Here is a 25,883-nt window from a genome sequence, read left to right on the forward strand (position 1 = left end):
CAGGCCGCTGGAGTCGAAGTGGGACCACTCGGGGGAGCGGGTGGGCAGGTCATCCTAAACGAGTGGTCCCACAGGCAGAGAGCCCTCCCGGCTCTAGGGACCAGGTGGCCGGCGGACGGATGTGGGACATGGCCTGGCTGATGAGCACGGGGCTTGGCCTGGAGCCTGCTGCCCGCTGTGGTGGCCACACACACCAGGTTCCGCCTCTGCTACCTGGGCGCCAGGTCAGGGGCCCTCGTCTTGATGTGGGGCTCTTCCTGCCCCTCCCGAGGGCCAGTGGGGAACCTCAGAGGGGCTTCCCAAGGCCAGGGTGTGAGCTCCGTGCCCCACAGCGACTGCAGGCCCTGCGGACAGCCCTGCCCTCTGGGGGCTGCAGTGCTCTGGCAGGAGGACACAGGGCCCCGCCCCCTGCCTGCGCCTGCTGCTCCTGTCCCCATCCATCCCCTGTGTGGGACCAACTCCTCCCGGTTCCTGCTCAGGGGCCTGCCTGGATACCCCCTGCAAAGCAGCATTTATCTCCCCCCAGGTGGGGGCCACCGCCATGAACCAGCCCCCAGAGTTTCCCTCTGAGCCCACCTTACAGCCGGCCGCTCCTCCTGACCGAGTCCCACAATCGCTCCAGGTACTGAGAGGCCCCTCCTGGAGCATCGCCCACCCCACAAGCACAGGGCTCCCTGCCAGCTGGGCTCCTTCTGCCCCTCTGGGTGGGGGGGAGGCGCCGTCCTGACAGGGAGCCGGGGCTGCAGGAGCCGAGGGCACAGCAGCTTCCCTGGAGGTCCTGAGGCCCCTCGCTGACTTGCCTGCCACGTCCCAGGCACCTCCCCAGGACAGGTCATGTCTCATTCTGCACGTCCTGTGTGCCCAGGCAGGGGCTCTGCCAGCAAGCTCTGTGGGCTGTGGGCCTGTCTGCAGGCAGAAGGTGCATTTCCAGAGCAGGCCTCCACTCTCCCATCTGTGAAATGGGTATAAAGACCCCAGGTCACAGACTCGTCACAGAAATGCTGGATAGGCCAGGGCCAATGAACCCAGGGTGGGGGAAGCCCTGCCACCCGAGTGCAGGTGAGTCTGGGATCCAGGCCTGGAGGATGGTCACATGCAGGCCCCACCTGGGGGGTTCAAGGAGCCTCGCCCGAGCAGGGAAGAAGTAGGGAGGTCCTGTTTGTCTGTAGGTGTCACAAGGGAGACCGGCAGTGGCCCCAGTTCGGGAGCTCGTCTGAGTGTTGGGGGCTGCCCTGAGCAAGCCCACGGTGGGTGGAAGCACCAGGGGCCAGGGGCAGTGTGGCCACAATGGGGGCGGTGGCCCCGGCAGGGCTGTGCTCCAGGCCCTGAGCAGAGGTCCCCAGCCCATCAGTGAGGTTCCGTGTGAGCAGTGTCTGCTGACTGGAAGGACAGTGTCTCCCGTCCCCACCAGACAGGCAGGGGGAGGGTGCTCCTGTGTCTACAAGTCAGAGTAACCAGCCCAGGGGCAGCACCCAGGAGGCCGCTCCGTCTGGCAGGCCGAAGTGGTGGCTCTGCTCAGGGGCTGCAAAGGCCGGGTCCCCAAGGCGACACGCCTGCTCTTCAGGAGCTCTTGCTTTGGGTGCTGGTGGGTGGGGGCGCTCCTCCTTGCCCTGGGTGGCCCCGGGCTGTGCCTGCCTGTCCTCTTGCCGGCCGGCAGCGGCTGTCAGAGTACCAGGGCCCGGGCCACTCTCCACAGGGTGCTCAGCGGCGGCAGCAGCGCGGCGGCCAGCAGGGGGCGCCAGGCATGGGGCGGACGGGAGGTCGCAGAGCTGCAGGCGCACACCTGGTAGCCGTCCTCCGAGTGGCTCCGGTCGTGCTGTCCGGGTGGGGCGTGGGCCCCGGCCTCTGCCCCCGCGCCCTCCGGGTCGGCCTGCGCGTCTCTGCAGACCAGCCAGTCCCGGGCCGTGGACTGTGGGTAGCCCGGCGCCGCGGCCGGCTCGCCGTCCAGCACCTTCCAGTACTCCCTGCCGCGGAAGAAGTAGGCGGCCCCTGCGGGGGAGGAGAGCGAAGGCAGCTGAGCCCCACGCGGCGGGGCGGCTGCACCACGGGAGGACGCTGGGCAGGGCAGGGGCCACAGGGCAGGCAGCGCTGTCCCGCGGGTCGGAGTCCCCGTCTAGGCCCCACCGGGGACTGAAAGCTCCGGAGCCGCCTGCAGGCGGAGGGACGCAGGAGCCGCCCTGGGTGTCCTTCCTATGGGCACTGCCGGGGGAGGGGCCCCCTATGTGCCAGGCGCCCCTCGAGTAGCTTTGAAAACAGAGCAGAAAGGCTCGGCTGAACGCTACGCTGTCTTCACCAGCCGCTTACCCAGCCAGGCAAACGGCTTCGTCTCGGCACAAGATTACTAAGAAGTGGGCAAAATAAGCGAGTGAAGAGCTCGTGAGAGCTTCCAAGTGCTCGCCAAGTCCAATCGCGCTAGTTGGTCGGCTGCCGTGCTTTCAAAGGCATCATTGAATTTGCTGTGATTACACTACGTTCTAACAAATTAATGGTTTTCACGCAAGTGTTTAACTTAGGCTTTTTTGTAATTCTACACTTCTCTTCGTAGCTTATTGTTTTCCCTTCCCCCTCGCCCCCTGCAGGCGAGGGTGCGGTGGGCGGGGCAAAGGCCACGCCCTGATCCGATACAGCTCCTGGGAACTGCAGGGCCCGGCCGCCAGGGGGAGCCTTCGCTGAGGCGTTCCCGTCTGACTACTTTAACGGTCAATTTTCTAAAGTACACCGAAATGAAAAATCAAAGAAAATACACTAAGATGATTCAGCTGATGAGCGCGTGACCACTTTTTTGTATAACGCGGTCTTTTCGCAATGTGGACTTTGAGTAAGTTTGATCGGTTTTCTCCCTACCACTCCAACATGGCAATGTGTGTGGTGTCCCCGGAGAGGAACTGGAATAGCTGAAGTTTCGGAAGGTGAGGGAGAGCTTTGCGGAGGGTTTGCAGTGCACGCCGGCTTTTTCTTTAAGTTCAACTATGATCAACATCATGATTTCTTATCGATCATTAACTGGATATACTGTGGACTATCAACCGGTGCATCTGCCCCATATTTTAGATTTAAAAAAATACTTTACTTATTCATGCCCTGGCTGGTGTGGCTCAGTGGATTGAGCACAGGCCTGAGAACCAAAGGGTGGCCAGTTTGACTCCCAATCAAGGCACATGCGTGGGTTGCAGGCCAGGTTCCCCAGTAGGGGGCGCTCGAGAGGCAACCACACATTGGTTTCCCTCTCTCCCATCCTCCCCCCTCTATCAATAAGTAAATAAATAAATAAATTCTTTAAAAATATATGTTACTTATTTATTTTTAGAGAGAGAAGAAATAAGGGAGAAAGGGAGAGAAACATCCATCGGTTGCCTCTGTACATGCTGTGACCAGGGACTGAACCGACAACCCAGGCACGTGACCTCAATGGGAATCGAACCAGCGACTTTTCACTTTGTGGGACAATGCCCCACACACTGAGCCACGCGGATCAGGGCAAGCCCTGCATTGAAAAAGATTAAATTTGCTCTGGCCAGGTAGCTCATTTGGTTAGAGTGTCGTCCCGATACGCCAAGGTTGTGGGTTCAATCCCTGGCCAGGGCACACGCAGGAATCGATCATGAATAGGTGGGACAACAGATCAATGTCTCTCACTCGCTCTTCCTCTCTCTAAAATCAATGAAAACATTTTTAAAGAGACAAATTATACAAATAAATAAGAAGGGTTAAATTTGCTTGTTTTTTTAAAAAGCCAAGTGGAAGGAGCGTCCATCCCCTTGCATTTGCCCTGTGGGGTCATTCTGTGCTGCTGGGTCAGGGAGGGAGGAGGGGACAGGGCGCCAGGGTGGCCATCCCACGGCAGGTGAGGGGACCCCTGAAGGGTCAGCAGCAGGGGTGCCCGGGAGCACCTCCTGGCTCAGGGCTGCTCCAAGCCCGCCCTCTCCACGCCGTCCACGGGTGGGGAGACCGAGGCCGCACCCCGCCTCCGGCCCGCCCGGCTCACCGTCAGACCAGCGCATGGCGTCGTCCAGCGTGCTGGGCAAACCCCTCCACGGGGGGCTGCGGGCCGGGTGCCCGGGGTCCATGCGCCGCGTGTGCTCATCATAGCGCCAGTACAGCTGGTCCTTAAAGAAATAAGTCTTGTCACTGTGGGCCCAGGAGAGGGCGGCGTCGACGCCGCCTGGCGGGAGGCCGAAGTCGGAGACGGGCCGCGGGAACCCTTCCTCTACGTTAGTGTCCTTAAACACCCAGTATCGGTCTCCTGGGGAGAGAAAGAGCCGGCTGGGGCTCAGCCCGCCTGCGGGCAGGGCTCCAGCCTTTGCTCCCCCCGCCCTTCCCCATTCCACACCATTGCACCCACCCCCACTGTGTGCAGCAGTCCTCACCGGCGTTTACTGAGCACCTACTGTGGGCCCCACACCTGGCACCTGCGCCATGCCTGACACCTGTTCTGCACCTGGCATGGACTCCTTCCACTTGGTGGCAACCTGAGCACCCAGGTTCTGGGAGGGCAACCGCTTTGCAGACTCAGGACGAGTCAGGGCCCACGAGATGCCCTTTCGCTGTTCTGCCTGATCGACTTCTACGAGGTGGTGGGCTGGGAGCATCTTCGTGGCAAAGACAAGATGGGCTCTAAGTGGACTTGTGCATGAGCCCTCAGGCACCACCGAGAGCTTCAGACCCATATGCTGAACTTTCAGAAAATGGTCTAAGGCTTTGGGGTCTGTCCTCAACTCTGTCTGGAAGCTGGGTGCTGCCGCTCTGCCCGAGCAGGGTGGGGACGCAAGAGCTCAGCTCAGTGGTGACAGCGTGTCCTCCCTGCTGCTCACTGGCCTTGTTATTCAGGACCAAGGAAGCAGCAAACATTAGAAATCCTTTGCTGGACACAGGACAGGTGGGCAGCCTCCGAGAAAGGTGGGGGATCCTCACCCAGCTTCATGCAGAACTACCAGGGGCTCCAGCGCCATTCTGAGCTCATGCCCAGAAGGGAGAGCAGGGATGCAAAGCAGAGCTGGGCAGCTGTGTCCACAGGAGCACTGTCCCAGCGGCTGGACTGTGGGGCAGTCCGAGTGTCCATCGGCGGGTGAAGGGCAACCACGGTCAGGTCTGTCCACACAAGGGAAGGGGACTGACTCTCAAAGAGGAAGGGGATGGGACGCCTGCTGCCCAGGGATGAGCCCTGAGGCCATGTGATCGGTGACGTCAGCCAGACCCACAGGGAGAAGCGGTGCCTGAGCCCACTCACGTCAGGGACCCTGACACAGCAGTCATGGGGACGGAGATCAGACAGTGGGAGCTGGGGCTGCGGCTCAGGGTTTAACGGGGACAGTTTCGCTGGGACAACGGAAACCTCTGGGGACGATGGTGACAGGTGCATGACAGTGTGAACGTGCTTGTGCCACGGAGCTGTGCGCCCACACGTGGGTGGGACGGCGAACTCCGTGGTGTGTGTTTTAAATCACAATTAAAAGTATTTAAAAAAATCCTCTGCTGGGGATTGGCAGCAGATGCAGGGCCTGCAAGCCGGGGCGGCAGGGAGGGTGGCAGAGGTGGTGGCCCCGTGCAGACTCCGCGGTCAGGGCCGCGGGCTGGACTGTGCGACCAGGACGGGCAGCCGGGCAAAAGCGCAGCCCACCAGAGGCTGCAGGCTTGACCCGGAGAAGCCAGAGCTGTGGATTGTGGTGGGGGACCCGTGGCTTTTACACACTGTACAACAGTCCAAGTCTGGAACACGCCCTCTGTGCTGGGTTGCCACGGTGAGTGTGGCCGTGCTGGGCGGGGAGACTGGCCCGGGTGGCCCCTTGCTGAGTGTGGGCGTCGGGCCCTGTGCCCCCCACGTGGAGGCCGGGCCGGGGAGCCCAGGTCCAGGCAGCAGGACAGCCCAGCCCTGAGCTGGGGGTTGGCCTGTCCGGAGGGGTGGACTCCACACCGTCACAACTCTGAGTGTAGACACCAGGTCTGCCCTGGGCGTGTTCCTCCGGACCCCTGACTGCGGAGTCTGGGAGCTGGTGCTCAACTCAGGCCCCAGCGTGGGTGGGAGGGGGGAGTGACGCCCTCCTGCAGGGGACCAGTCATTCTGGACTGACACACAGACCTGGACAGAGTCCAGCTCCTTCCCACCTTGTGGCCGTCCCCGGCGTCCACGCCCTTCACCTGACTCCAGCCCCATCACCCTCTTTGTGCTCCGATCTTTCCTGCCCCAGGACCTTTGCCTGGGCCATTCCCGCTGCCTGTGACCTGTTCCCGCGGGTGCCCTGGAAATAGCTGCCTCAGCCCCGGTGACTGCTGACCATGCGCGCCCCCAGCGAAAGGGCAGGGGTCCCGTGCTCTGACCCCTGGGCATTGCAGGGCCTCGAGGCACACGGTGCAGAGTAGGTGCTCAGCAAACACGCTGGTCAGCACGCGCGTGAACAGGCCGCTCCCGGCTGTGCCCGGGGCAAACCCAGGGCTGCCCCAGAGCAGGAGCAGGCACGGCCGTCCTGGAGGCGGCCAGGCGGGGCGCCCACCTTTGAAGAAGACGATCTTGTGGTCGATGGCGCGCTCGTACACGGCGTCCACGCCGTCCAGGTGCAACGGCAGGCCCCGCCAGAACCGGTGCATCTGCGCCGGCTGCAGCGACACCAGGTGCCGGTCCCGGGTCAGCCGCCAGAAGTACTTGCCTGCGGGGACAGTGCGTGAGGCGGCGGGCCTGGCCCAGGGCCCCCTGCACCCTGGGTGCCGCACCCCGTGGGGGCTACCTTTGAAGAAGAAGGCCTCGCCACGGATCTGGGCCACCGCGTCAAAGTGAGTGGTGCACCTGTGAGGCACGTCCTTCCTGGGCCTGGGGACAGACAGAGCCGGTGGGCGGGGCGTCCTGAGGGAGCCCTGCGCCCGGCCTGCAGCTCGGAGACGCACAGCAGGGGCGCCCAGAGAAGAGCAAATGGAAGCGGGCCCCTGTCAGGTTGGCCGAGGATGCACCAACAGCACCTCGCTGCCTCCAGGGCCCACTGTCCACTGTGACACCGGCCATCGTGCAGGGGACTGGCCTCAGGGCTGCGGCTCTGCCCGAGGGTGGGCTCGGGGCAACATGACGGTGACAACCAGGGAAGGGAAGGCCCGCCTGACGCAGAACTTAGAACACGCGGGGCTCAGACTCTACAGAGTGGATGCGCTCTCGGGGAATGTCTCCCCGAGGCTCAGAAACGGTGCTGGTGTGACACTATGGAGGAGGTGTCTGTCACACAGCCCGCAGTGACGGGGACGGAGGCTGAGAGGACATCAACATGAAACTCAATGCCTCTGCAGGCCCGGGGCTGGGGGGGGCAGGGGCGCCCCCTGCTGCCCGGGGAGTTTAAGGAGAGAGCGTCCCTGAGCAACGGCTGGAGCTCAGGGCGGTGCTGCTGCAGGGGAAACGGCCTTACGTACGGGGTGCTGGACCGGTTGTCCGGGGGCTCTGGCGGGAGGGCAGGCTCCTCCGGCTCTGTGCTGTCGGGCGGCGCCGTGGGGGACACGGACTCCCGCACGCCTGTGGAGACAGGGAGGCTGCGTGGAGCCCGGCGCACCCGCAGCCGGGCTGGACCTCCCTCCAACCCCAGTGCCCTTCCCGGTCCCCAGGGTGGAGACGGAAGAACCCTTCTGCGGCCGGCGGGGGGTCCCCAGCTTCCACCCGTCATCCGTCTGCTGGGGCCGGCTCCGGGGACGACTCACCGTACAGCTGCCAGGCGCGCACCCGGTCGGCATAGGGGAGCCCGTAGTGCAGGGGATCACCCACGGGCCCCAGGTAGTAGGGCTGCATGATGGAGCGCGTGGCCGCCACGTGGCTCAGCCCGATGGCGTGGCCAAACTCGTGCACAGCCACCGCAAACAGGTCCATGCCGTGGGCATCTGGGGATGGGGGGATCAGTGAGCCACGGGGCTCGGGTCACAGGACGGGGCTCGTGCACACAGGCCAGGCACCCACGGGCAGGTTCTGGGCAGGAAGGTGCCTGGGGGGTCCCTGGGGCCTGTGCGGGTAGCTGCAGCAGCCCCCTGGGGGGCAACAGGGTCTACGCCCCACTCACAGCAGGGTCAGCAACATTTCCTGGGCAAGGACAGCCCCTCGGCCAGTCGGAGGACACAGGGAGCCATGTCCCAGGCCCGAAAGCCCGGCTGCACCCAGCCAGGTGGGGGCACCTACCGGAGACGGCGGGTGAGGCCGACCCGGGCTGGGACTGCCCGGCCGCTCCCGTGAGCAGACAGGTGCGCACTGCGGTCTGGATGCGTAAGGAGGCCCTGGCGGCTTCCCCACCTTCAACAGGCCCCTGTGGCTCCTGCCACACCCTGGGGACTGTCGGGGCCCCTGGGCTGTGCAGGGCTGTCCCCAGGGCTCAGCCCGGACGCACCTGAGGACCGGAAGGTCCAGGCCTCATCATCGTCAAAGTGGGTGTCCCCGGCGGTGTGGTGGTCGCCCGGGAAGAAGGCATGGGCCACGGTGCCGCCAGGGCCGTCGAAGGGGTAGCGGTCATTGTGGTCGGCCTTGGAGAAGTCGATCTGGATGTCGGCGGCACTGCCCGCCACCTCGTGGAAGTTCAGGGGGGTGATGTCGCTCCAGACCTTGAGGGCGTAGTGCATGAGTGCCCGCACTGTGTCTCGGCCCAGGGGCGAGTCCCGCGGGAACCTGCGGACCCTAGGGCAGGCGGGGTCGGGGCTGAGGTGGGGTCACCGGGACAGGCCCTGTGCCCCCACCCCAGGCTCCCCGGGGTGTCCCTCCTCAGGGCTGGGGGTTGGGACCCTGCACGGAACAGGGGTGTGCAGTGTGACATGAGGCAGAGGCTGAGAGGAGGCCGTTCCGGACTCTGGGGGGGGACCCAAACCCACGGAGAGCATCCTCATACACAAAAGAGGACACGTAGACAGAAAGGCCCACTGGGGACGGCGTGACAGGGCTGCGGACGGGCTCTCCCCCACGGCCCAGGAGCAGCCAGGCCTGCGGCCCAGGGTCTCGGACCTCCGGCCCCCAGAACCGAGAGGGCAAAGCCGTGGTCTGAAGCCCCGGTGAGTGGGTGCTTGTTTCAGCCGCCCCTGGACGCCGAGCCCGGGACAGGCCGGGGGCCCTGCCACCCACCTCCACGACAGGTTCCTCTTGCTCCACCTGGTCGGGGCAGGGGCCTGGCGCCTCCTTCGAGCTGAGGCGGCGGCCGGGAGGTCGGGCAGGGAGCAACGCGGGGTCTTCATCAGGGCCAGGGTGGCCTCGTCTGCAAGGGCAAAGCAGGTGAGCTCAGGGGCCAGGCCCAAGGCAGCCCCCAACCGGGCTCCCCAGCAGCCCCGAGAGGTGGCCCCTGGCTGCCTGCCGCCCCAGGTCTGGGGGAATGGGGCCACTCTGCAGGGTCACTGACCCCATGGCAGGGCCGGGACCAGTCACAGGGCCCCACGGGGACCAGCGTAGCCAACTCCCCCTGTGTTTCACATGACACACATGTGTCCCCTGCAGAGCCCTAGGACAGACCTCAGGAGGGTCTTTGAAAAATTGGAATTTGTTGCCAACATGTGAGAAGTGGGGTGCTCACGAAATTCCCCAGATTTCCGGCTCCTTTTGGAAAGCTGGGTGTTGGGCAGGAAGGGGCCCCGCCCTGGGTGGCCTGGACGGGCACGGAGCCTCAGTCCCCACCGTGCGGGGTGGTGGAGAGGGGTCTGGGTGTGGCCGTGCCGCACCTGGGGTGCTGCGGCGACCACAGAGGGGCTCCCGGGGGGTGGCCCTGCCCCCGTCCCCCACTCCACACAGGCAGGCTGGGGGGCACTGGGCCTGGAATGGCGGGAGGCGAGGAGAAAGCGGGGAGGTCAGGCTCCGGGACTGACCCAGGACGCCGGTGGCCTCCAGGCCCGCGAAGCGCTGCATGGCCCCGATGGCCTTGGACAGCTCCTCTTGGGTCTGCAGCTGCCCCGTCGCCGAGTCTGCCGCCGCGGGCAGGTAGCCGAACCTGCTCAGCCACTCCTGGGGCAGAGAGCAGCGTGAGGGGGAGAGGGGGCTAGGCCTGTCCCCCCATCAGTCCCCAAGATCCCTCTAACCCTGTCCTGAGGTGTCTTCAGGGCCCGAGGCGTGAGGCCTGTCCTGAGAAGGGCAAGGAGCTGAGGCCCCAGTTTGGGGAACCAGGTCACAAGCAGGCCACGAGAGATGGGGAGGAGTCTATCCCCGGGGGGCCAGGCTGCCTGGCTCATGACCCACCCCCCACCTCCTTGCTGTTACAGTGGCCAGTCGCTCCATCCCTCTGGTCTGTCCTCTGGTCTGTGGGGGTGGGAGGGACTCAAAGACACAGTGGGACACCCTGGAGAACTGCCCACCCCTGGTGGCCTGCCTATAACTGGGACAGCAGCCAGGTGTCAGCCGGCACCCCGGGCTCGGTGTGGTTCGCGGCCGCGGAGCGCCGGGCCAGGAGGCCTGAGAAAGCTTTGTCTGCTTTGAGACGTTTGCCAACCTTGGAAAGCACGTATCAGCCTCGGCCTGAGTCCTGACTTGTAGAAAGAGGGGTGGGGGGCCCAGCTCAGCTCGGTTGCTGTCCCTCCTTCCCCCACCCAACCGGGCAGCAGCCTCTGGTACCTGCCCCTCCCCCAGGGCACCGCAGTTGGAAGCCCCACTGGGGGCAAGACTCTGGGAAAGGGACCCAATCTCGGGGCTGGTGGCAGGGGCCGCACACCTACGGCAGGCCTGGCGTGGGGCTCTGCACCCTCGGTCTCAGACATCCCGCCAGCCCCATGCAGACCCCCCTCCTCAACCCCCAACTCCTCCCAGAGCCCCCGAGGCCTGCGCTTAAGTGTGGAGTGGGGGTGTGGGCACAGCCCCCCGGGCTCGCCAGGGGAGACCCCAAGACTAACAGCAGGTCAAGCCTCTGGCAGGTCTGGGGGGACCCGGCAGCCCCACCTGCAGGTGGACACAGGGACAGCACCCCCAACAAGAAGCCCCGCTGGGCCGCAGAGGTGCTGTGGGGAGGGGCGGCTAAAACAGCCCCCCCTCACTTCCCGGCTCATCCCAGCCTCGGAGGACGAGGCAAACTGCCAAATGGCCGAGGTTTGATTTTTTTCCTGGTAGTTGACACATTTTGAATCATGGAGAAAGCTAGGGGGTGGCACGGGGGTGGGAGTGTTAACCACGGGGACAGCAGATCCCACGTGAGTGAGAGCCCGTCCACCAGGCTGCGGTCCCTGCAGGGGCGACAAGACCCCCCGGACCCCGGAGCCACGGCAGCCCCGCCCCCGACACCTGGGAGCCCACGGAGCATAGCGTCCCCCGCCTGCGCACCCACAGGCACCCGCGTCTCCAGGGCAACAGCCTGGGCGGGAGGGCGGTGCTGAACCTTCCAGAAAGCGGGGAGGGGGCGGGGCCACCGGCGAGGGGCGGGGCCCGGGCGCCCAACCCCGCAGTGGCTCCGCCCCCAGCCGAGCCGCCTGCGGGGGCTCGCCTGCAGGGACCCTCGGGCTGAACGGGTACCCAGATCTGGAAACCCAGGCCCGGGAGGGGCGCCCCGCCGGCGCCCCGCCGACTTGGGCCGCTGCTCTCCGGCCCCGGGGCTTCTGTTTATCGCCCGTGGGCACCACGTGCGTCCGTGCTCGGGGCCGGCGGACTTACCGCGCCCCCTGGGCGCCCTTCGAGACTTTTATCCGTTCCCAGAGGTGCAGCCACCACCGGGGCCGCGGGTCGCAGGCACCCCTTCCCCCCGTCTGTCCCGCAGCTCCTGGGTGCACGGTGGGGGCGCGCGCTGTGACGCCCGCACGCTGGGGAGCGCGAAGGCTCACGGCGCGCACCGAATCACGCAGCCGCCACCCACGGCGCCGTCCGCGTCCGCACTTACAGGTGTGGAGGGGCAGGCACGTGGGCCGACACACGCCGGCCCCGGCCTGGGTTTTGGTCCCCCTGAGGGGAACTTGGGGACGGATGGCTGAACTGTCAGGCCCTGTCCACATCCCATCCCTGAGGGCGCGCCACCAGCCTCGGGGGCCTCAGCATTAGCCCCACCGCACAGATGAGGGAGCGGACCCGGAGGGCGGGATCGAGTGCAGGCTCCCGCCTCCAACCGCAGCACCAGGGGAAGAGCTGGAGAAACGGGGAGCTGCGTAGAGCCCTGCCCCCCAAAATAACAGAGAGTACAGAGCAGGGCCAGCACCTGCTTCACGTCCCTGCTTCACCCTCTGCACCTCCTGGGCTGGCTGTCTCCTCACAGCTGAGCAAACTCAGTTAGTGACTGTGAGGCCACAGTCACTAACTCAGGGGGGGTGCTGGCCCTTGGGGCAATCCCAAGTGCCCCCTGCCCGGGAGTCCATCGACACACCCCCTACCAAGAGTTCCGGGCGCGCTGGGGCGCCGGCACAGACTGGGAGACCCTGCCCTGCCACCCCCTGGGGAGCAGACGGTCCCATGGAGACCCGCGATAAACAGTGGAGACATCCCATCACCAACAGTAATCACGCTGAGAGGTCCTGACCACTCACCGAGGTCCCACACTTTCCTGTGCATCTCTGTCCTCAGCTCAGGCCCAGTGACAGCCCGCTGAGTCAGTCCTCTGAGGCAGGCCCTGCTATCCCCACTTTACAGAGGTGGACACCGAGGCACAGAGGTCAGGACACGTGCCCGCTGTCACTCGCTGACCCCGGGCCGGCTGGCCTCAGGGCCTGTCCCCGCGGCACTGCGCCGTAGCGGAAAGCCAGGGCTCCCTAGCTAGTGCCCGGGACCAGTCCTGGGGGTGACCGGAGGCAGGTGCCTGGCTCTGTACCCTGCCAAGACCCGCCTCCTCCCTCAGGCCGTGGGTTGCGCTGGGGACTGCCAGCTAACGGGTGGCGGCCCCATCACCCTTCACGGGCACCAGCCCTGTCCCGCTGGAAGCCCATGTCGTCATTTACGGAGAGACAAGAATCACCGGCGCTTGAGCACCCTTGGCAGTCCCCGGGCACGGCGCAGGGTCAGAGCACAGCAGTCCCGAACTCTCTCCACCTGCCCAGGCCAGCCCCCTCCTCCTGCCAGACGCTGCCCGGGGCCCTTCAGGGGCACAGCCCAGTGAGGGTCCCACTGCCCCGCTGTGTTCTCCTGGTCCCACTGTGCTGATGAGCACACTGAGGCCAGCGCTTAGGCTGCAGGCCAGGGAGCAGCAGCCTGGGGGCTACACCAGGAAGGGGTCAGGCACTGCCTGGAGCAGCAACCACAGGCGTCCAGCACCGTCCTGCCCGGGGCCATGCTGGTCCCACAACAAAGCCACAAAGACTCCTCAGTCCCTCCTGGCTGGCCGCCAGCCCAGAGTCGGAACTTACTGGTCACGGGTGTTCAGGAGTGGGAGGGGTTTGGGGAGGGGCGTCTCTCAAGCCACATCCATTCACATTCAAGTTCCCAGGGAAGGGCAGAGGGCCTGGGAGCCCAGCGACACTCTCTCTCCTGGTTAACCCTGCCCTGCTCCCGGGTCCCGGCTGAGGGCAGGTGGCCAGCTCCTCCACTGCGGCGGCGGCGGTGAGGGATGCGTCTGGCCCCCCGCCAGGCCTGTGACAGGATCCTGAGCCCTCGTGGGGCCCACAGCTCCCCTGGGCACAGGGACCAGGGACCAGAGGCTGGGCCAGGGTGCCTGTCAGCCCTGCCACCTTCACCGTGCGGGCAGTGGAGGGGGACTGGGAGCTTCCAGCGCCGACGTGGCTCCCACCATTACCAACCCGTGCCCTGCTCAGCCGCTGGGAGCTGCTCGTCCTGGCCACCCTCACTTCCGAGGGCACACTGGGGAGTGAGACTGCCTGCCACCTGCTGCATGGGACCTGTCCTGCAGGCCCCTCCGACAGGGCCCGGGCCTCACATACCACGGCCCCGACCGGGTGGCTCCGGTTGCAGCTCACTGAGAGGAGCTGTCCGCCCGTCCCACCGGCTAAAGGCCTGGACTCCATGTCTGGCCTGCCATGGGGCAGACAGACTGTCCTCCGGGACAGACGGCCAAGCAGAGACAGCAGGCTCACAGCAGTGGCAGCACGTTGTCATCCACAAAGACCAGGGGCTGGGGTCCCCATGCCCCCGCACTTCTGGAAGGGTCCTGGGGAGGAGGGCCGGAGGGGGGCGCTGCGTTCCCCCATGGCCCTGGGCCAGTGTCCGGCTCCACAGATTTCCGACTCAGGAAGAACGAAGAGCTCCGGCCCAGGAGGGCACGGCCGGCCCTGTCGCCCCACCCCACCGCCCCGACAGCCGCGTCAGCCTGGTGCAGAGGCCTCAGTGGGCTTTGTTCCCCAGCTAAGGCCGATGGGCTGGGTGAAGGCGGGGTGGGGGGAACCCCACCCAGAAGCACCCACTGCTCCGGACCCACCGGCTCAGCTCCGCCTGGGTGGTGCTGGATCCCACATACAAAGGAGCCCTTCTTATGGGTGGCGGCAGGCCTGCGTGTGCAGCCGGTGGGCCCCGAAGGGCGGCCTTCAGAGGGGGCGGGAAAGGACCCCCATCCCCATAAATCCCGGGTGTCTCGCAGACCTCTTCCACCTCTGGGGTGCAGGCTCTGAGGTGTCATTTCCCAAAAGGCCACCAGAGGCCGCCCTCTGCCCACTACCCAGGGCAAGAGGCAGGAAGGTTCTCCCGCACTAGGCCTCCTGGGGGTGGGGGCTCCGGGGCAAGGGCAGCATCCTCTGCTCTCCCCAAGGGTCCAGACTCCGGCACCCTGCTGTCTCTGGGCTCCAGGCTGGCAAGCCATGTCCCCAGCCCAGCGCACTCCACAGGGTTCGGCTCGGTGGCCGCCTGGGTACTGGGGAGCCCATGGAGCAGGGTGAGGAGATGCCCGGGCGGGACCTGGGGGCAGTGTGCCTGACGGCTCTCTCGGGGCAGCAGGGGCAACTTCAGAGCTGCACTGGGTCTGATGAGCGAACTTGGCTGGGCCGAGGAAGCTCCGCTGCCTGACTGTGACCCGCAACAGCCTTCCAGACCTGGAATCTACACTCACTCAGCCCAGACACGGTGTCCACAGTGTGTCCCCCGGGGGGGGGGGGGAATCCAGGAAACCCCCAGCTCCCAAGAAGCTGCAGGAGGTGGGTAAATGCACACCTTCTCCGAGGCAGTTTGCCTGGCAGGAAGCCGGCTGTGGGGTCCCCCAAAGTCCGCATGCGGGAACCCTGGCTGCACCTCCCCTGTGCCTGGAGGGCTGGGGCAGCCTGGCAGCGGCTGGACCCTGTTTCTCATCCAGAACCTGTGGCCAAGTCCTGCCCAGCACAGGGCTGCAGATGACACCCAAATGCCTCCATTTGCCTGAATCCACCTGGAGCCCCCGAATGTCCGTGGCACTGGCAGCGCTCCCCCCCAGCACCCTTTCAGGAGACTGCCAGGGATGTGGGCCATGTGCGGGTGGGGCGCTAAGGACCCTGGCCTGGGTCCCTGCGTCTGGGCACAGCGAGGGCAGCTGCAGGGGCGGGAACCTCAGAAGGAATCAGCTTAATGCACCGGCGCCCTGGCGTGGCCTCCCGCGCCCGGGGGGCAGCAGACGCACGTCGTCTGATCTAAGTCTCCCAAGGCCAGAAGAGGTTCCAAGCCTGGCAGGCAGCCCGAGGGAGGGGGTGTGGGGAGGGCCACCGCCTTCTCCAGCGCGGCTCCCAGGGCAGCGGGACGGCCAGTGGTGGAGAACACAGGAGAGGCGGTGGGGCTCCGTCCGAGCTTGGGACCGGCAGGGGGACCCCACCACGCTCAGGACAGAGCCATGGGGGCGGCAGGGCGAGGCTGGACACCCTGGCAGTGGAAGTGGAGGTGGCGCAGGACCAAGATCCATGCTCGGGGCGGGGGGGATGCTGAGGGCCGGCTCCCTCGCTCCCCAACACTTGCCACAGAGCCAACTCGAGAACCACCCGTGTTCCGGGCGCCCACACTCCGCAGCGCCGGCCTGTCCTCGGTCGTGGGCGCGCGCCTCTCTCTCTCCCTCCCCCGTGAACGCACGCGGGGCGCACTTCTCCCGGGCTGCGACGCCTGCCCCACCCGCTCGGAGCCGCTCCGAGCCGGGCACGGGGCTCGGGCCAGGCGACCCTTGCTCCCCTCCGCGGGCTCCTGCGGCTGCAGCGCTCCGAGCGCACCGGGCGGGGAAGGGGCGGGCGCCTGGTCCCTGACCCGGTGCGCGCGTGCCCGACCCTCAGCCCATCGCCGCCTCGGCTTTGCAGCCCGGGAAATGGGTCCAGGGCGCCCGAGGGGTCCGCCAGCCGGGACCGCCTCGCGGCTGCGCACTCACCACCCCCAGGCTGAGATCCTCGGCGCGGGGCGCGGGCGCGGCGCAGCCCCCGCGGGCCGCCAGCGCGAGCAGCAGCAGCGGCAGCGGCGGGACCCGGGCCCGGGGCCGCGGCGGGCCGGGCATCGCGCTCACAAGGCGGCCTGCGCGGCGTGGACGTCCCCGCGCCCCGCGTCCCGAGCGCCCCGCGCGCCGCTCCCGGCCGACTGAGCCACCCAGCGGCGGGGCGGGGCATGCTAATGTATGCTAATGATCCCCGGCCGCGCGGCCCGCCCACCGCCTTAAAGGGCCCGTGCTCCGCGGGGATCCTAACCTTCCGCGCGAGTCCACCGCGGGTAGGGGCTGCGGCGGCGGCTCGAAAGAGGGCGTTTTCCGAGTGTCTCCACACAGTCCCGGGCGGGTGGGCACAGAGTCCAGGGACTCCGGCCGCCCGCCGGGGAACTGACCCTGGCGGGGCCCGGTCCGGATTGGTAGTAACGGCTGGAGACCCCGCGCGGCAGCCGCAGCGCTTATCGGACGCTAGGTGGCGCCCTCGCACCGCAGTGGGAGGGGGTAAAGGGTAGGGGCCTGGACAGCAGGAGGGCTGGGCCGGGGTGAAAGTTTGGGAGAGGCGGGGTACAGTGGGTCAGCGAGGACGGTCGGTCTGTGGTCGCTGTGGGTCTGGGAAGGGAAAAGCTGACTTACCGGTAGTCCCTGTGTGCCCGGCGCCTGCCCAGAGCCTCCCACATACAATCTCATTCACTTCTCCCAACATCTTATCAAAACCACTATTCCCATTTTAGCCCTGGCCGGTGTAGCTCAGTGGACTGAGTGCTGGCTGCGAACCAAAGCGTCGCGGGTTCAATTCCCGGTCAGGGCACAGGCCTGGGTTGCAGCCAGTCCTCTGGGGGGCGCATAAGAGGCAACCACACATTGATGCTTCTTTCCCTCTCTCCCTCCCTTCCTGGCTCTCTAAAAAAATTAAATAAAATATTTTAAAAGAAAACCATTATTCCCATTTTAAAGGAGGAAACTGAGGCCCAGAGAAATTAAGTAACTTACAGGAGGTCACGATGTAGAGGCCCTCAGCAGATCGTGCTGGCTTCTGCGGTTCAGAGGCGTGGGGCACACTCCTATATTGGGTTCTGTCCTGCTGGGCAGCGGCAGCTCCCTCTCCCCCTGAGGCCCCTCATCACGGCTGGTGGGGCAGGAGTGAGGCCCCATTGTACAGACAGGGACAGAGGCCCAGGCCCTTCACCTGAATCCACGCCCCCCCCCAACCTGAGGGGCTGAGGGGTGCACTCCAGGCAGAGCCCTTCCTCACTGTCCTGCCCCAGGGGTGGCCTTGCTTGTCCTACCTGTCACTCCCCGAGCCCCAGAGGCCCCTTTTGGAGAGTGTGCACCTGCCACAGATGGATGGAGACCGTGGGAGGAAAGGCACCCTGGCTCCCGTGACTCTTGACAGGCACATCCGCAAATTTTGCTCGTGTGCATGGGGACAGCTTGGCTGCCAGTCAGAAACCAAGCTCACTGTGGCTGTGGTCATGGGCTCCTCATGAGGGAACATCCCAGAGTGTCCCAGCGTCAGGTGAGGCTGGATCAAGTCACACAAGGATGTGATCAGAATAGGTTTCTTCTCTCTGTTTCCATGTGTGCTTTTTTTCTCAGGCAGATATCTCCAAATGGCAGCACAGACAGCACAGGGCAGCTTCACCCACCTCCTCCCAGCTCTTCAAGCCCAGCTGCAGTTCCCCAGCCACTGTCCCAGGGCCATCTGTCATTAGGTAACGTCAGTGGGGGATGGAAGCAAGCCCCACTGCCTCCACTGACCTGGGTGGAAGGGGTTTGCTAAGGGAATTGGAGGCACTGACATCAGAGGAGGCAGTGGGTGGCAGGCAGGGCTGGATCAAGGGGCCCAGTGGAGGAGCTGGAGTGGTCGACCCCTCTGTATAACAAACAGTCTGCCTGCATCCGAGGACCCTGAGAGGGAGCCCTGGCTAAGGGCTGTATGAGGCACTGTGCAGGCATGAACACTGAAGGGCGGTGACGAGAGGTGGCTTGTGACAGTGGCCTCCAGTCACAAACACAGGAAGGGCCCATACAGTCTGGGGTTCTCCCCAGATAGTGGCTGATGAATGATGTGGGGACCAAGGACATCAGGGGACGTGTCACTTTATGGGGGGGACCGTGTGGCACCACAGCTCTTTTCCCTTCAAGCCTGCCACTGAATCCTGGCGTTGGAATGTGGCCAGAACCAAAGCACCTCCAAGAGGTCTCCTTCCTCCCACCAGACGGGCAGCGTGGAGGAAGCTCTGTGTTGTCCGTGCCTGGGGAACGTGGGGAGCGAGAACCAGCCAGTACAGCCTTGCTCAGAGGCCACCAGAGAGCAGCGATCGGAATCCAAGAAGAGCGTTGTCTGTGGCGGGGCACCGTCGGCACCGGCCTGGGGAAGCGTGCCTGCCTTTGCCCACGGAGGCTGATGCAAGATGGAAGAGTGAATAAGACCAGAAATGCCCGTCCCAGGCTGAAGCAGGGCCATGTGTACGGTGGTGCTGGCTGGGGTCCCCCCGCACCCGGTTTGCCCCCGTGGCCCCCTGGAGAAATGGGCCCCATTTCCGAACCCTCGGTGCGCCCTGTACGTGGCGGTGGCCCTGCACCGGCCTGCATCTTGCTGTGCGCAGGCAAATGTGGATGTCTTCTCTTCCGAGCCTCTGGGTCCAGCCATGCCTGCCATTCAACCCCCTTCCTCTGACTTCGGCACCCCCAATTTCCTTCAGAAACCCCCCTTGGTCCTTGTCCGCCCCTGGGGCGTGGAGCCCGGGCAGGAACTGCTCATTTTCATTCCCTGGCCACACGCTTGGCTCAGGGAGGGGCCCACGGCCCACCTCCTCTGACGGGCGGTGGCCCTGGGCTGTGACCTGCACTGTTGGTCTCAGCCGGCCAGGCTGCAGGGGTGCAGGCAGCAGCTTCCGTGAGCTGCACGTGCTCAGGCATGTGTGTGCGTGCAGAAGCATGTGCATGTGTTGTGTGCATATGTGTGGGCATGTGCACATGTGTGTGGGCTTTGTGTGCATGAGCATGTAGGTGTGCGTGTGTGCACGTGTGTGGGGTGAGTGTGCGTGTGAGGACCAATGCTCCTGCTCCTTGGATGTGGCCTACACGTGCATGGACACCAGCTGCGCCCTTGGCCCTGGGGGTCGCAGCCCTACAAAACTGGGGGCTCGGACTCCTGGCCTCCAAACCCGAGAGGACAAACCTGTTGTCCCCCTCATGGGTGGTGCTTTGGGGCAGCTGCCCTGCACCCCAGCCTCCCAGGAGCCCAGCACTCTGCCTGTCTCCCTCAGGGCCATGCTCCCTCACGTGAAGTGACGGGGCTGCCCCCCTCGGTTCGCTACTTCCGGGGTCTCTGCCCCTGCCCCGCCTCCTTGCCAGGCCCTCGCCACAGGGCCCGCTCCCACCCACCTGCTCGCCTTCCCTCCCAGCAGTTTCCCTGCCTGCCTGCTGTCCATGTTCTCCCCTGTCCCCGAGGGTCCCCCTCAAGGTGGGGGTCTTGCTGCTCTGCCTGCGATGGGTCCAGTTGCTGTCTCCACTCTGCCCTTGTCACCCCCCCCCCGTGACCTTCCCCACTCTGGGTGCTCTGTGACCAGCCACATGCTGCTGGCCCAGCTCTCTGACCTGTGTCCTCTGGCAACGCCACCTTGCTGCATGTCCCAAACCCCAGGCATCACCCCCTCCCTCCTGCTGTCTCCCACTTCATGGCAGCCGCCTGCCTCGAAGCCCCAGTCAGACCCCTGGGTGTCACCATCATTTTCGTAGGGCTGCTTCTCACTGTCGCCCTGTGACGGCCGCCCTGAGCCAGTGTGGTTCGACGGGTTCCCCTCCGTGGGGAGCGGAAGCGCGGCTTCAGGTCTTGGCTTGGCTGAAGTCAGCAAGCTTTTCCTTCATACGCGATCCACTCCCTGATGTTGGCTGTTTGCTGTGATGACAGCATCGGCCGCTAACCCCAGGAGACCTGGAGGCTGGGCGTGGCTGAGGGGGAGGCAGCCACCGACGCTGCCCGTGACCGCAGAGCCTGGGCCCGTCCTCCCTGTGGGCCACACCCGCACAGCCACTCCTCGGTCCCTGCTGCAGAAGGCATAGTTTTGGGTCCAAGGTTCTCTTTTCTTTTAAATAAACGTCTAAAATTCCAACAGTTTTGCATTTGCAGGAAAACTGAGTAAATAGTAGAGAAAGCCCCCCCCACCTCACGCCCACTCCCCTCCATCGTCAACGAGTCACAGGTGTCACCGTACAGAGCCAGCAGCGACACACCCCCTTGACCGGAGTCCCACTGGGTCGTTTCCTGCGTTGCCCTAACGCCCTCTTCTGGCCCCGGGTCCCGCCCAGGGGCTACTCTCCATTCAGTCCGTGTGTCCTCCGGTCAGTTGTGGCCCTGCCCCCTCTCTCAGACCCCCCTCGTTCTGATGGCCTTGACCTTGGGAGGAGCACGGTCAGGTGTTGTCGATGTTCCCCTCCTCCACCCCCACCGCCGACGTTGGGATGCCTGATGTCTTTCTCATGGTCACCTTGGGGTCATCCATGACATCCAGGGACCTGCGGTCCCCATGACCGTCACTGTGGGCAGTGGCACTGACGCCCCCCCACCGGGGCTTGTCTGTCGGGTTCTCAGCTGCACAGAGAGTGTGTCCCCCTTTCCACGCCGACAGGACGCCCTCCCCCTTCCCTTCACACAGCCACTCACTGGCGTCAGTGCGAGCTCCTGGACACTTTGGACCGATACCACCTGGCGCGTTCTGCTCCTTGCAGCTCTAGCTCTGGCCTCAGTGGCTCTCCGCCGGCTGCCGGGCCCCCTCAGGGTGGCCGTCGAGGGTTGCTTTCGGCCCACATCCCTACTTCCTGGCACGGCTGGGCGCTCGCCTGAACCCACCGTCCCTCCGAGGGGCCCTGTTGGCAGGGGGATCAGGACCCAGACCTGGGGGCCGAGTGCCCCACCGCCACCGGGCCCGGCGAGTGTGTGGAGGGGGCGCATGTGCCCCTCGAACGTGGGAGCAGACGGAAGGGGAACTGGCCCCGGCACGGGAGACCTTTCCTGCAGCCGCGGGTCTTGTTAAGCCCAAAACGCTTCTGAGAAGGTTTCATTATGAAGAAATAAAACATCTCATGGAAGTATAAAAAATTTCATTATGAAGGAAACAAAGGAACTCGCCTGCGTGCAGCTGCGGGGCCCATCCTGCAAAGGCAGAAGCAGCGGACGTGAGGAGCTCGCTCGGGGTGGGGCGGGGAGGCCGCGTCTTCCTGCCCGTGAAAAGGAGCTTGGAAGTGGGTGCAGGAAAGTGACATTCCACCGTGTGACTGAGGCCCTCATCCAACGTGAAGGGGTGGGGGGACACCTGTGGGTGGAGCCCCCTGCCCTCCTGGCCCCAACACCCAAGCCCCACACCTCAGCTGTCGGTTCTGGCCCCCGCAGGCCCCTCTTCTGGGGAAGGTGCCGCCAGGCAGCTCCCAGCTGTTCCCAGAAGCTGGCGGCCAGATGGACCCCCAGGGGAGCAACAGGTCGCGGCGTTGAATGACCGGGACACAGGCCACGTCTGAGGGTGAGCAGGGTGCGTGTTCCGAGCGACACGCCCAGGGCTGCAGACAGGCGTCAGGCGGTTTCTGACGACCACACCGCCAGGGAACGAGCGCCTGACGCGGTGAAGCGCCCGCGCACTTACGAGAAAGCAGGCTTTTTAACGAGGGCGCGCCCTCCTCCCCTTCCTGACCGGGAACACAGGCCTTTGCCTCTGTCCCTCGGGCGCGAGGTGCCCAGGGGGAGAGCCCACGAGACCGCCGCCTCACGCTCGTGTCTAGCCACGCAAGACCGAGGAGCCACGAGAAAAAACGCCCACGTAAAAAAAGCAATTTCCGAGTCTGAGAACAATTGTAAACAAAGTGAAGGTGGTGACCAACCGAGAGAGAACTACTCCTGGAACCACAGGAGGCTCGTTCCCTCGGCACGCAGAGCGCGTGCGCACGGCCAGGGGCGGGCCGGCTGCGGAAGGGACAGGACTCCGAAACGGGAGCGGCCGCTGACCCCACTCATGGTGATGGAGAAGCAGCTGGCATGAGCCTCGCGGTCTTTCTGACTCGGCAGAGGCGGAGTCTGCGGCGGCCGGCCCTCGAGGGCGCCCCTTGTCCGTAGGAACCCTTCCTGGGGGGCTTTGCATCAAAACGGAGGATCTGGACCTCGGGACCAGCGCCTCCACCGCGGGGGTTCATTCTGGGCCTGGGCACCTGTGTGCGGAGGCCGTGTGAACCGGACAACCGCCTGTCCCCGGTCAGCGGCCGAGTCAGGCCACGCTCCCACGGGTGCTGCCCCCCCCCCCCGCCGCACCTGTGAAGTGGATGGGGCGCGGGTCCGAGGTACACAGGGGAGACAAGCCCCAGGCACAGGGGACACCGCTGCGAGGACAGGTGTGTGGGTGTGCAGCACACGCACCCCCAGGGACGCCTGGCGGCTGTCCCTGCTCCGCAGCCCTGGGCATGGCCCCCGACACCCACACCCACCTGCCTGCCCGCCCGCCCCAGGATGGTGCTGTGTCTCCGGTGATCTTCAGTGACAGGGGCTCTGGGTTTGGGGTGAAGGGACGTTGTGCCGACCGGCCCTGCCTCTGGTGTCGGACACGGTGCAGTCCAGGGGCCAGCTGCCCCCGCTGGCCGGGTGCTGTGGAGGCCGCTGGCCCCGCACGTAGGCTCTTCTTCTCGTGCCGACGCTGGCGGGGGCCGGCAGGGCAGAGTCCCTCTCCATGGGTCAGGGGACAGTCTGTCTGAGGCGGACTCGGACAACATCCCAGATGCTGAGGAACGAAATCCACGCCGGCAGCCTGGTCCTGGGGGGCACCCGCCCAGGGAGCCCCGACAGGCAGGCCAGCCGCTGTGCACCCACCACTGAGCCCCCGAGTGTCGGCGAGTGTGCATCCAGAACAGGCAACAGGTGGCGGAAACAGTCACAAGCCAAACGAGGAAGAAACCAGCCACAGTCTCTGGCTAGAAAAGTTGTTTTTCTCCCATTTTATTTGATAATACGTTTTCACAGAAACATGATAATATTTACAAATATACAGGTAAGAGACTGCTGGTCAAAATCTTCAACTGAAAATGTCATCAAAAACGAATGTACAAAAGCCACCGCGGTCAGGACACCCAGGGCACCTGGCCAGCCCTGCAAGGCCCGGGTGGGCAGCCCCGGCCCATGGCTGCGTCTCAGGAGGCGCTGGTCTGCATGTTTTTGGAGGCGGCAAGCATCGCCCTGACTTTGGCCATGAGGTCCTGTAGGAGAAGGCGGGGGACACCTGTGAGCTCCATCACAGCGTGGGAGGCGGATGCCCTCACCACAAAGCGACTTGTCAAAGTGCCGGTGGGCAGAGACCGGCAGTGACCCGGGGGACGTGCTGTGTGGCCTGGGCCTGTCCCAGGGTGGGCTAGGTTCCCGACCTTCCCAGGGCGGGGCCGGTGGGCTGCCAGGCTGGGTCACGAGGCCACCCCGGGGGGAAGAGGGGGTGTGGAATGCTTGGGCCAGGGCGAGGCCGACACCCCCAGCCTCTGGGTGACCTGCCAGGCCCTGTGGGTCCCGATGAGCAGGGCCCTGTGCAGAGAGAGGGGGAGACAGTCGCTGCGCCTCACCTGAGTGATTTTGCTCTGCACAGAAGACACGATCGCTGAAGAGATCTGACCTTCTTTTTCCTGAGAAACGCCCCTGACACAGACAGAGAGTTCAGAGGCTTAAAAACACAGCACCTGTCGACTGAGTGAGTGGCCCCGACGGCCCCAGGGGGCCACTCAACAGCCCCCGAGCTGGCGTGGGGACACCTGCATCTGAGTGCTGACCAGGCCAGTCGGGTGACCATCGTACGAGCGTGGACATCACTGCCACCTGTCTAGTCAGAAAGTGACAGTTTGGCCTACCTTTTGCAGCTGGGAGCGAGTGACATGTGGATGGGGACTGCTAGGTCCCTGTCCCCGTGGACCCAGGGCCTGTCCCCCACCCCAGATGCCCAGTGAGGACACGGGAACGTCGCTGGGGACTGGGACAACATGGAGAGTGGCTGTGGTCACACTGGTGACAGGTGTCTGAGGACTGTGCCCCCATCCCCGCCCATTTTCTCTGCTTTGACCTCGGCAGAGTCCGGGGGATGGAGGCCAGCCTGTGACCCCGTTGCCCGAGGGGAGGTGGGGTCGGGGCTGCGCCCCCCAAGCCTGGCCTCTGTCTTGATGCCCCAGGCCACTTCCTACTCCGGGAGGCTGTGGGGAGCGGGGCTGGGCGGGGCCTGGTTACCTGGAGCGCTCCGGGCTGGAACCGCGACTCTCCGCGGGGGAGATGCTGGCCGAGTGGGCCGAGTGCCGGCGTGGGGCCTGCTTGCTCGGGGATGCCGGCCGGGACTCAGCCTTGGACTTGGTCCGTGACCGCGAGCGCCTCTTCTTCTTCTTCTCGTGGGGGCTTCTGGAAGGAAAGGAGGTTCAGACAGAGGCCTGGAGCACCTCTGAGGGTTTGGGGTTTTCCACACACTGTGGGCCGTTTAACCCAGAAAGCGCTCAGGCAGCTCCCCTGCCCGACCACCACACTGAGAACCTGCAACAACACACAGACGCTGCTCGCTGTCCTGTCCACGCCCAGTGCCGGCACGACCCTGTCACCTGGCTCCTGGGTGGTCTGACGCCACCCAGCCTGTGAGTGAGCCCCTGGGCCCCCAAGACTACGAAAGACGACACCCCTTCCTGCTCTCATGGCCCCTACCCCCTGCCTTTGAGGAGCCCACTGCCCCCTCAGAAAATGTCACCACTGATTAACTGGTGTTTCCTAGTCTCATTGCTCTCTCCCCCAGGAGGTGCCCTCCAGGGTGACCCCCATGTCCCCAAACCAGTCTGATGCGCGAGGGTGGGGGATAGGTCAGGACCAGGGCACAGGCCTCCCTGCAGAGCCTGCATTTCCAAGCCCGGCGTCTGGGCCGCCCCACCTGGCTCCTTCAGACAGGGCTCTGCTTGGGCCTCTTACCCCAGGGCAGTGCCACTGTTGGGACCTGGCCCTGTCCTTGTCCTGTTCCTGGTGGCCTCCCTGTGGTCTGGACTGTGGGCTGAGGGCAGACGGCTGCACTCACTGGCCCTCCTGTCCCCTGGTGCTCCGGGAAATGCCCTGTCCCATATCCCCTGGCCACTCACTGCCAGAGATGGCCCTGAGGTGCTGGCAAGGCCTGCATTCCAGTCCAGGCCCCTGGTGCTGCCCCTGGGCACAGGCCTGACACTGAGCACGGCCAGGCAGGGGTGCAGCGCAGCCCAGTCCAGAAAGACCGGCTGAGGCGGTGGCAGCCCTGGGAAGTAGCGCCCTGAGAACTGGAGGCTGTGGGCAGGGGGCCTGAGCACAGGCCGGGAAGAAAATGAAGAGGATGTTCCTGACGCTGACGCACAGGTGTGGAGACCGCGACCAGGCCCCGTGCCAGCTGTATGCGCTACGCCTTCCTCAGAGGCGGCCAAGAGGACTCAGGACTCAGTAGCACGTGAACTCAGTCCAGAACAGGCTGGGCCCCAAACCCGACAGCTCCTGTGGCTGCCGAGTGGAGTAGGTCAAGGCAGGTTAGTGCCCTGGGCTGTCACTCGAGTTCTACGATGCTGCACTTTGACCTCCTGGGCAGGGATCCACCCGCAGAGCGGAGGCAGACGCAGACGCTGCGGGCGACACGACCCGCACGCATGCCACGCCCCTCCCGCGCAGACCAACCAGAGGCG

The 25,883-nt window shown here is 65.2% G+C and overlaps 2 protein-coding genes across 3 annotated transcripts in view; both read right to left on the reverse strand.

Annotated features, from left to right (window-relative positions):
• Positions 1–618: 618 nt before the first annotated feature.
• On the reverse strand, positions 619–16,248 carry MMP17 (matrix metallopeptidase 17). 2 transcript variants are annotated; one of them, XM_037160933.2, is made up of 10 exons: positions 16,149–16,248; positions 9,796–9,931; positions 9,065–9,194; positions 8,343–8,626; positions 7,669–7,845; positions 7,387–7,486; positions 6,720–6,802; positions 6,489–6,641; positions 3,986–4,243; positions 619–1,989 (listed from the first exon to the last, which is right to left on the reverse strand). In XM_037160933.2, the coding sequence occupies exons 2-10, from the start codon at positions 9,833–9,835 to the stop codon at positions 1,664–1,666; spliced, it is 1,551 nt and encodes a 516-aa protein (XP_037016828.2). In that variant the 5' UTR covers positions 9,836–9,931; positions 16,149–16,248; the 3' UTR covers positions 619–1,663. The 2 variants fall into 2 exon arrangements, with proteins under 2 accessions (XP_037016828.2, XP_053525721.1); XM_053669746.1 differs by lacking the exons at positions 619–1,989; positions 16,149–16,248 and adding an exon at positions 3,613–3,651 and having other exon boundaries at positions 9,796–10,021.
• A 6,911-nt stretch (positions 16,249–23,159) lies between these two features.
• The window catches only part of SFSWAP (splicing factor SWAP), a 37,998-nt gene continuing 35,274 nt past the window's right edge, over positions 23,160–25,883 (reverse strand). The window contains 3 exon segments of the mRNA XM_053669818.1: positions 23,160–23,432; positions 23,787–23,859; positions 24,439–24,603. Coding sequence (XP_053525793.1) covers positions 23,367–23,432; positions 23,787–23,859; positions 24,439–24,603 — 304 coding nt within the window. The 3' untranslated portion in view covers positions 23,160–23,366.

The sequence above is a fragment of the Artibeus jamaicensis genome, unplaced genomic scaffold (assembly GCF_021234435.1).
Source record: "Artibeus jamaicensis isolate MK-2021 breed Jamaican fruit bat unplaced genomic scaffold, CSHL_Jam_final contig_525, whole genome shotgun sequence".
NCBI classification, from domain to species: domain Eukaryota; kingdom Metazoa; phylum Chordata; class Mammalia; order Chiroptera; family Phyllostomidae; genus Artibeus; species Artibeus jamaicensis.